Raw genomic sequence first — 9,390 nt, 5'->3', positions numbered from 1 at the left:
TGTTTTTTTCAGGATTATATTATTTTACCTGTCTCTGGAAAGTGTGGATCAACGGCAACACTTCGCAAATAAATCAAATCGGAGGAGAGATCAGAGGAGAGAAGAATCCAGCTGAAACAATGAATTCGATGATGGGCGCAGTAACAGGACGGAGGAGTATGTCGACGATATCCAAAGCCGTCGCCGAAATAGTCGGAGTCGGCAAAACCAAGACACGCAAAGCTACCAGTGAACTTTGCACTTTCATGGGCGTCCCTCAACCATCTCGTTCCGAAATGGCCATCATAATTTCCAAGTTCATCAAACTCTACAATGCCAAGGTTCCAATTACACCCTTTTTTTCCTTTTGTTTCATCACAACACACCAACTGTTTGATCAATGTCCTCACTCACAAAACATTTTTTTATTTTTATTTTTTAAACTTAGACTAAACCCTTTCATATAGCTTAGAATCTAGAATTGAGAGTATGTTTGGATTGACTTATTTGAGATATCAGCACTTGTCAGATTGTTCGGGAGAGCTTACGAAAATATGTCTATAAGATATTTTCATGGCTCTTTAGAACATACTGTACTAAAGTGTTGTGCACAACTAGTAAGAAAAGGAAATAATAACGAAAGCAAAACGACAAGGAACACAAAGAAGTTTGATAACGTAGTTCCCGTAGGTACGTCTACGACTATAGAATTAGCTACAACTCGTTACTATTAGACGAATGAATGAATTAGGGTTTCAGTGTTACAAGCGGTATTTATAATAATAATATTACGGTCGTAAATACCCTTGAACCATGTTGCGGGGCTATTGCCCCCACACCCCCCAAAACATTTGGCACCCCCGAGCTTCGCTCCGCTAGCTCAGCTCCTTGGCGCCCCCAGCCTCTTCCTGATACATATAAGCCATACTCAACATAAAGAGACCCATATGTTTTCAGCTTTGTTTGCACGGGTTGCTAGGTCATGCGTATTTAGAACAGTTCTCATTTGAAAAGTACCAATTTGACTTGAGCAGTTATAATTTGTTTCAGAAGGAGGCATTTTTAATTGGCTATATGATGGATACATAATTACAAAGAAAACATATTATTGGCTACCAATTTAAGCAGTTATAATCAGGGGCGGACCTGTGTGAGGCTTGGTGTGGCTATAGCCACACCAGCCTTGCCCAAACATGGTTGTCAGGATCGAGATCCCACTAAAGATCGTTGGGGTTTAGAAAGATCGTAGATCGTAGGATCGTAAGATCCCACAGATTTTCTTAAACATAAAAAATTCATTAATATTAAACATAATCTAGGGAATACGATTGAATAATTAGCAACCATTAATGAAATTAGTGATACAGTTGATGAATAGAAATAGGGATGCAAGGCTCCGTGCAAAATTCCCAGTTCCATAGGATTTTTTTTTAATACGCAATCATGTTTATAGGTGAAACCGTTCCTTTTCCCCACGTAATCAGGTTTCTATGCACAACGAGCAGCTTTCTAGGTGAAGCGGTTCGTTTTCGGGTCGGGGCGGTGTAATTTGAACCGGGTAAAAACCTATCAATCGGGTCGGGGCGAAATGGGTTGGATCTTTATAAATCCAGAACGCGTGGAAGATCTCTGATTTCACGATCTCACGACGTTTCTCTGCGCTTTCACGGGTTCGTCCATTCTTGCGATCTTCCAACCGCTCCAGCACGGTGGCTCACCCCCAACACGTAAGATCGTGCGATCTCACGATTTAACTATAGATCTTAACAACCATGCTCCAAATATGTTTTAAAAATAATAATAATAATTTTATAAATAATTTAAATCATTCTGTACACATATTCGTACAAATATTGATGTAAATATTAGTTTAGAGTTTATTATTAATGACTGTAAGTCTCTCGATACATATTAGTTTAAATATTAGTGCAAATATTAGTTTATAGTCCACTATTAATGATTTCAATTATTTGGTTATACATAGTGTATTATTTTAAGTTATATACTTTAATTGTATAATAATTAACTTTAACTTTGTTTGTAAAAAATACTTGAATTCATAGTATTGAGTAAAATGAACGATTGTGGCATATAAATATGAAATGACATAAAACAATAAGTTTAATTTTTTCAAGTAAGAAGATATGGGTAAACTTGGAATAAAAATTAATAAGTTATAAGCTAATTGAATTAGTTTAACAAAATAAACTATAAGCTAGTAAAATTTTGGGTCTATATGTTTTGGTCCAAGTAGAATCTTGAGATGTATCAAACAATAGTAATATGTATGATTTCACATATATTCAATAATTTAATGTCGTTTATTTTTTCGAATATAAATTTTGTGCTTTTCTTGATATAATATGTTAGTCTGTTAATTTTTTTTTTTAATATAAATTTTCTGAATTGTTGGTTTGTTGGTGTTCTTTTTCTAGATACACATGTTGTATTAATAATAATTTTATATGTTGTTCGTTGTTTAACTGAATTATTAAGATAACGATGAATTTTTTCACTAATGCCTAAAAAATTTAGCCACACCGGCAATTAATGTATGGGTCCTCCCCTGGTTATAATACTTTTTTCAGTTTTTTTTTTCATAAACTCTCTAGAATAGATTATGAAAACAACTTATAGTTTATATGAAAACAGTTTTGAGTTTATTTAATCCTTTGTTATAACTTATAAGCGCTTCTCATATGCTATAACTGCTTATTTAAGTTGTTTGTTCAAACATGGTATAAGTAATAGTGAGTGATCATTGAGCGACTAAAGTGAGGGTTCACTTCTATGTACTTAACACCTTATTTGACAATGCTATGTGGTGCTGTGCAGAGTCCTGGTATTAAGAAGGACAAGCTTTGGGAGCAGAATTTGCAAATACTGATGCGTGGGAGAAGCAGCGTTGGTTTTACTGAGGTTTCTAGGATTGTGTCTCCTGAATTCAGCCAGAATTTGATTAATATCAAGGATACTAGTATCGATTCTAACACCGATAACCCAAAGGGGAAAAAATCACAAACAAAAGGGAAAGGGAAAGGGAAAAAAAAATAGGAAGTGGAAGCATGCGGTTGGTTTTTTACTATTCCTAGGTGGGAACCAAGTTAGATTTTTGAAACTTTCTCTGTTTTACTTAATATATAATTCTGCTTGATAATTTGGTGAAAGGATTCCAATGCAAAAACCCGAGTATGGGTATTGAAACGTTTGGGTATTACTGTGTGGTCCAATGACAAAATAATATTTATTTTCTGTGTTCTGTCCTGTTTGCTAATTAATTATTTTTCTACTTGTTTCATTGAACTAAATCACAACGGTTTTAAAAAATTCACAATGCCTATTCAGTTTTGGCGGACACATGTTTCTGGTAGAGTATAGCTCAGGGGAAGCCCTGCTCTACAGTATTTATAGTTAATGATAGATGTTCTGTAAAAGGAATGTATTGTGTTTGTTACATTTTTTTAACAGGCTACTGTTTTCGTTCAAGTTCATGGAGCTCAGGAAACAAGTTATGAGTGACTTACCGAATTTGCAATTGCCGATTCCATTTTTTCCCTCATTGTCTAATTTTTAGTTGTTTGTTGGTAGTTATCAGGAGCACAATAGCCACAGTAACTATTGTCCACTTCAAAGATAAAAAAACATCCTTAAATTTTGAGGGGATACTGGATGAGTGGAATTTATGTAAATGAAACTGAAGGGAAAAAATTGCAGAAGGTAGAAATACTAGTAGCAAGGGAAACAGAAGTAATGGGACTAAAGGAAATAAAAGTGTTAAAAGGGTAGCAAGGTATTACTGTCTCATTACGAAGACTTTGATATAATTATTAAATTTGTGCATTGGCTCTGTTCAAAGGCTTTTATCTTAAAAAATCACATGCTGCTGTCATGACTTTTACTTAGACTAGGAACTTGAAATGCTGCATATAGTCTGGGCTTTGATCCGAGCTCTCTTGTCTGGTTTTAATTTTGGTTTGCTTGTGGCTGCTCTGTCTTTGTTATGAAGAAGCAAGTTTTATTATGTCATTAACTAATAAACCAGCTTTCCCACCTGTTAATTAAGAGTTAAAAGGCAATGAGTAGGGTTCTTCCGTTCCGCCTTATTCTTTTTATTGCTACTACTGCCTTGATATTCACATTTGCTTCGAGTTTGATATTTTATCTGGCTATCCTATTTGTGTACTGCATTTGATGATAATGGACAATTGACAAGGCTATGAAAACACAAATCTCTTGTTTCGATCAAAATTGCCTTCTTTTGAAATGTCTTTTTCAAAATTTTTGAAGCAAAAAGGTGTTAGATAGAATGAAGGGAAACTAAAGTATTTAAGAGTTGGTATAGAAGTTAGTTATCTTAGTTAGTTCAGTTTGGTTGTTAGTTGTTTGTCAGTTTGTTTTCTGTTTTAGATCAGTTGTTATCGATCCTTTTCCCTATCTTTCTGCATAGGAATTCTATAAATATAGACTTCCATTCCCTTATAAAGGATCTTATGAAAAATATTGTTTTGACTGGTTTCGAACCAATGTAAGGAGAGTATCTTCTCTGGTGTATCTTTTTCTTATCGATATTGATATTTTTTTGGAATCCAATTCTCGGGGTTCTAACAAAAGTATAATGTAACCGGTCTTTTACAATGTCTCTTGTTGCGGCCAAATTGCTTTCTTCTTTTGCAACTTAGAAGGCCTTCAAATCAATAATAGAAGTTGCAGCAGCAAGGAAAACATAATTGCTTGAAATGGAAGACAAAAATCCATAAATGTATTCCATTAGTTTGCTCCAATAAGTGCAACTTAATTCGCCTATATATTAATTACATGATTTCCATAAACTAGTTGCGTGTGTATTTGATATTTGGCTAAACTTGATATCAAATTAAAAAAATGTACACTAAATTTTATAAGATATATTTTCAAAGTAATAGTACAATTTTTTTATTTTATAATAGTAATAGAATTTTTTTGTCAAAAACAAAAAAATAGTACTCCCTCCGTCCATTTTAAATGACTTATAAATGAGAGAGTTGTACAATTACTAAATTGCTCTTACCTTTTTCATTACTATTAGTAAGGATTAAATTGGTTGAGTGTGCCACACATAAACATAGGCACACATAAAGGGTAAAATTGAAAAAAATGACTTCGAAAGTTGTATAAGTCATTTATTTTGGGACAAATCAAAATAAAAAAAGATCATTTAAAATTGGACGGAGGGAGTAATAGTATATTTTTGTGCGAGAGTTTAACGGCAAAATTCATTCATAAATATAAAGAAATTCTGTGAAATATACAAACCAAAAAAATCATAATAAAGAAAGGCAAATGCTAAATAGTGCCCCTGGGGCACTCTTTAAGCCCTTAAATAGTAAGTTTTTTATAGAATTTTTATGGAAATGCGTAAAGTAAACGCATTGGAAATTGGAGTGTTTAATTTTTTGAATAAAAAGTTTCTTTTAATGGAATGCTTAAAGAGTGCCCGGGGGCACTCGTTAGCAAGACCCATAAAGAAATTTACTATTACAGAAAAAAGAAAAAACTAAGGAACCTAAATTTTGTGAAATATACGTACCAAAACATCTTAATAAAGAAATTTTAGAAAATTGGAATTGTATAAACTGTACTAACAATTACACCACAGTGATTCCCACTGACACACACATCAACCCCTACAGTACACAATACAAGTACGACCCAATTAAAAACCCCCACGTGGATAATAATCGCAAGAACTCACAAGTATCGAAAAGTTCCTAAAACAAACACCGTAGTTTCAATTCAATAATAACGCAAAAATCTCGAAGTTGAACCTTCACTCTCTCACTCTCTCTCTCTCTCTCTCTAGGGTTTTAGCATTTTGAAACGAAACTAATTTTCTCAGAATCGATCATGGCACCAGCTAGGGTTTTCGGAGCATTTGCCGGCAGAGCACTCATGGCGGCTGCGGCTAAGAGCGCGACAAAGAAAGTTGCTGCTGCTTCCGCCGAAGCTTCAACCAAAACCGCTGTGAAGAAAACGGTTAAGAGAACGGTCTCGGTCAAGAGTACCGGAGGTATACAGAAGGTTGTTCCGGTCACTTCTGAGCTCGGAAGTTTCATCGGTTCACCTGAAGTTTCTAGAACCGAAGCTGTTAAGAAAGTTTGGGAGTACATCAAGCTGCAGAATCTTCAGGTTTTCTTTTCATTTTCACTCAATGTTCTGCGATCTTCGTTTTTTCTTCTTGATTTTGTGGTTTCTATTTGATTAGGTTTTTTAATTTTATTGTAATCGCAGTTGTATGTAGTTGATTATTGTGTAAAACTATGTGGTTTAATGTTAGGTTAGGTTTAACTTTTTGAAAGGGTTGTTGAATCAATCGAGGTTTAATGCTAGGTTGAATGGATATTTGTATAGTGTTGTTGAATCAATAAGTTTCGATGTGTTGTTGCAAACAAAAAATTGTTGAATCGTTCGAAAACACGATGCAATCATCATGAAATGTTATTTAAAAGAAAATGTGTTGTTGTATTGTCGTAAGATATTTAGTATGTACAAATGTAATGATAGTTTGGAATTGAAATCTTGATGCAAGGGTTAGAGTTGTTGTTGTGTGATTTGGAGGTCACATGTTTGAGTTGTGTTATCAGTATTTTGTATTAGATGCAGAACAGGTCGATACTTTCGAAACTCTTGCTAGGGTGGGTTATGTTTGAGTTGTGTTATCAGTATTTTGTATTAGATTAGATGATGAACAGGTTCGATCCTTTTGAAACCCTTGCTATGGTGGGTTATGTTTGAGTTGTGTTATCAGTATTTTGTATTAGATGATGAACAGGTTTGATCCTTTTGAAACCCTTGCTATGGTGGGTTATGTTTGAGTCGTTTTATCAGAGTATTTTGTATTAGATGCAGAACAGATCCAGTCCTTTTGAAACCCTTGCTATGGTGGGTTGGCAATCGTTTTGAATTGCGGTAGATCGTAGTTGGTTATGAATTTCTAGAACAGGTTTCTGGTGTGGCTTTAAATGATATTTTTAGCTTTGAGATGTTTATTTGTTTAGTTTATATGTTAGCTGCTGATAACTATTGTAATCATTGTTGGATTTTATTCTGCTGTTCATGCTGGCGTTTCAATCCTGTGTGTATTTTGTTTACATCTTTTACTCTTTCTTAAACTGTGCTTTTTCTGTCAACAAATTGTGGAAACTTTCATGATATATTGCTTAACAGTAGCAGGATAGTTTTCTTCGACTATGGAGCTTATTCTCTTGTATTTTTGTCTCTTTTTGGTGTTGGCTGGTTACAAAATGGCATAACAGAGATATTCTTTTGCAGAATCCTAATAACAAGAAGGAGATCTTTTGTGATGACAAGCTGAAGACCATTTTCGATGGGAAAGAAAAAGTTGTTTTCACTGAGATTGCCAGATTGTTGGCTAACCATTTCGTGAAAACGACCTGAAATTCAGCTCTGGTGGATTCCTAACGATGGTAACATGCTTTAGTACATTAAGTAGGTCTTTTTATTATCAGCTACATATTTTGCTATCAACCGTTGAAGAAACATGGAACCGGTGGATTCCTAACGTTGGTAACATGCTTTTAGTACATTAAGTAGGCCCTTTTATCATCAACTACATATTTTATGCTCAACTGTTGAAGAAACATGGAAATTTGTAATATCTGACTTTTACTTGGGTTTGAAAGTGGTGTTATTTTGTCCCACGGTTTTGATTTTGCATTGTTATATATATGCTTTGTTATACATTTCCAAGCCATGTCTCTATTTGCTTCTTTGATCTTCTCACAATGCGACAAATCGATTTTTTTATAATGATATATGGGCAAAAAGGAATATGAACTTTTTTTGCCTAATAATATCACAATTATTCTCATCAACCAATCAAACACACTCTGTGTTTCATATTGCCCCATTTAAAATTAATTTGAATAGAGATCAATGTAATGATGTAATAGAAATTATAGAATGGGGCATTTTGTGTACAAAACTTGGGTTTAGGTAAAATATTTGATAGGATCCGTTTCGGATATTGCGAACCAAGAAGTATATAAATATGTGAGAAACTTTTAATCTGTTTGCTTGCACTTGCACATGTTATCTATACATGTGTTTCTCAATTAAGATGCATAATTGATGATGTATTACAGTCTACTCTATGTTTAATTAGTAAGTATATTACATTATATATGCAGAAATCGGGTTCTAATTTCAAACACTTTATTTGTTGACTTTAAAATAAAAATTTTAGCCACTCCGACCAAAAAACGTGAATATTGTTGTATTGACATATGGAGCCTATATGCCATAACACCATCGTCCTTCCCTTTTTTGTGTATGTCCCCCACCACCCAAAATATCTCCCGTCCTCCTTCCATTCTATAGCAAGTAAAGTTTTTCCCATGTAAATAATAAAAAAAGAGTGGATTCTTTCGGTTGAAACTTTTTCAATTGTGATATATCTATCATCAAATATGAGATAGAAAAAGAGAGATGATTGAATTGAAGGGTAGATATATAACAATTGCAAAAAATTGATATATTTTTTTTAATAAGGATCAGAAATTTGGATATCTCCTTTAATATTTCTTTACATCATCTATAATTGTCTATCATGATATTCTATTTCTCTGTTAATCTCATTTTTTCTTTATTACATCATCTCTGTTAAGTTCTCCAAGAAAGGTATGAACTTGAGAGGTTGGTAAATTTATTCACATACAACCGCGGATTGATGATTTATGTATCGAGCTTCGACAATGACACATTTAAAAGACTTTATCATGTACATATTTTCTCTTTCTCTCTAATTTATTGATTTTTCTGTTTACTATATATGAGATGTTGATTTACTTCACCTAAAAATATAAAAAAGTTAGTTAGCAAGAATACATCCACTTACTTTTAAACAAAAAAACAATTTTTAAATATGAAATGAAGAATTAAAATACGAGTATACCACCGGAATGATACCTTTGTAACGACGTCAATTAACAAAAGAGACACATGGAATGAAGAATTTAAATACGAGTATACCAATTTCTGTCGAACTCTAGTTGTTCAATCAAATCATCGCATACATCCTTTGTTTAAACAAAATACAATTTACAAATATATCTTTTGTTTAAAATATATTTTAAATGGATCAAATTGATTTTTTTAGTGAAAATATAATGGAATTAGATTTATTAACAACTCCATATATACACCAACATCTATTTCTGAGCATTCCTAATTTAAGTTTAAATTATCCTATAAAATCTCAATTCAAATATTTAAATTATTTCTATTTTGGATATTTAAATATTTCTATAAAATCCTAATTTAAGTTGTCCACCAAGACGAGACGACGAAATCACAAAACAAAATCCTAATTAATGTGAAAACCATTTATTTAAATAAAAGAAAAGAACAAAATAA

At 33.1% G+C, this 9,390-nt stretch overlaps 2 protein-coding genes across 2 annotated transcripts; both read left to right on the top strand.

Annotated features, from left to right (window-relative positions):
- LOC123907471 lies at positions 1 to 3,238 on the top strand. The gene is made up of 2 exons (XM_045957770.1): positions 1 to 320; positions 2,815 to 3,238. The coding sequence occupies exons 1-2, from the start codon at positions 120 to 122 to the stop codon at positions 3,031 to 3,033; spliced, it is 420 nt and encodes a 139-aa protein (XP_045813726.1). The 5' UTR covers positions 1 to 119; the 3' UTR covers positions 3,034 to 3,238.
- A 2,524-nt stretch (positions 3,239 to 5,762) lies between these two features.
- LOC123907470 (upstream activation factor subunit UAF30-like) lies at positions 5,763 to 7,676 on the top strand. Its single transcript, XM_045957769.1, has 2 exons — positions 5,763 to 6,144; positions 7,288 to 7,676. Exons 1-2 carry the CDS (start codon positions 5,863 to 5,865, stop codon positions 7,411 to 7,413), a joined length of 408 nt encoding a protein of 135 aa, XP_045813725.1. The 5' UTR covers positions 5,763 to 5,862; the 3' UTR covers positions 7,414 to 7,676.
- Positions 7,677 to 9,390: the final 1,714 nt, after the last annotated feature.

Source organism: Trifolium pratense, linkage group LG2 (assembly GCF_020283565.1).
Source record: "Trifolium pratense cultivar HEN17-A07 linkage group LG2, ARS_RC_1.1, whole genome shotgun sequence".
Taxonomy (NCBI): Eukaryota; Viridiplantae; Streptophyta; class Magnoliopsida; order Fabales; family Fabaceae; genus Trifolium; species Trifolium pratense.
The sequence above is the reverse complement of the archived record's forward strand: the minus strand, read 5'-3'. Positions and strand labels throughout refer to the sequence as shown.

Coding starts and splice junctions, on each gene's coding strand:
- LOC123907471 (XM_045957770.1), top strand. CDS start 120: ATGAATTCGATGATGGGCGCAGTAACAGGACGGAGGAGTATGTCGACG. Junction 321..2,814: donor TCAAACTCTACAATGCCAAG/GTTCCAATTACA, acceptor GGTGCTGTGCAG/AGTCCTGGTATTAAGAAGGA.
- LOC123907470 (XM_045957769.1), top strand. CDS start 5,863: ATGGCACCAGCTAGGGTTTTCGGAGCATTTGCCGGCAGAGCACTCATG. Junction 6,145..7,287: donor TCAAGCTGCAGAATCTTCAG/GTTTTCTTTTCA, acceptor ATTCTTTTGCAG/AATCCTAATAACAAGAAGGA.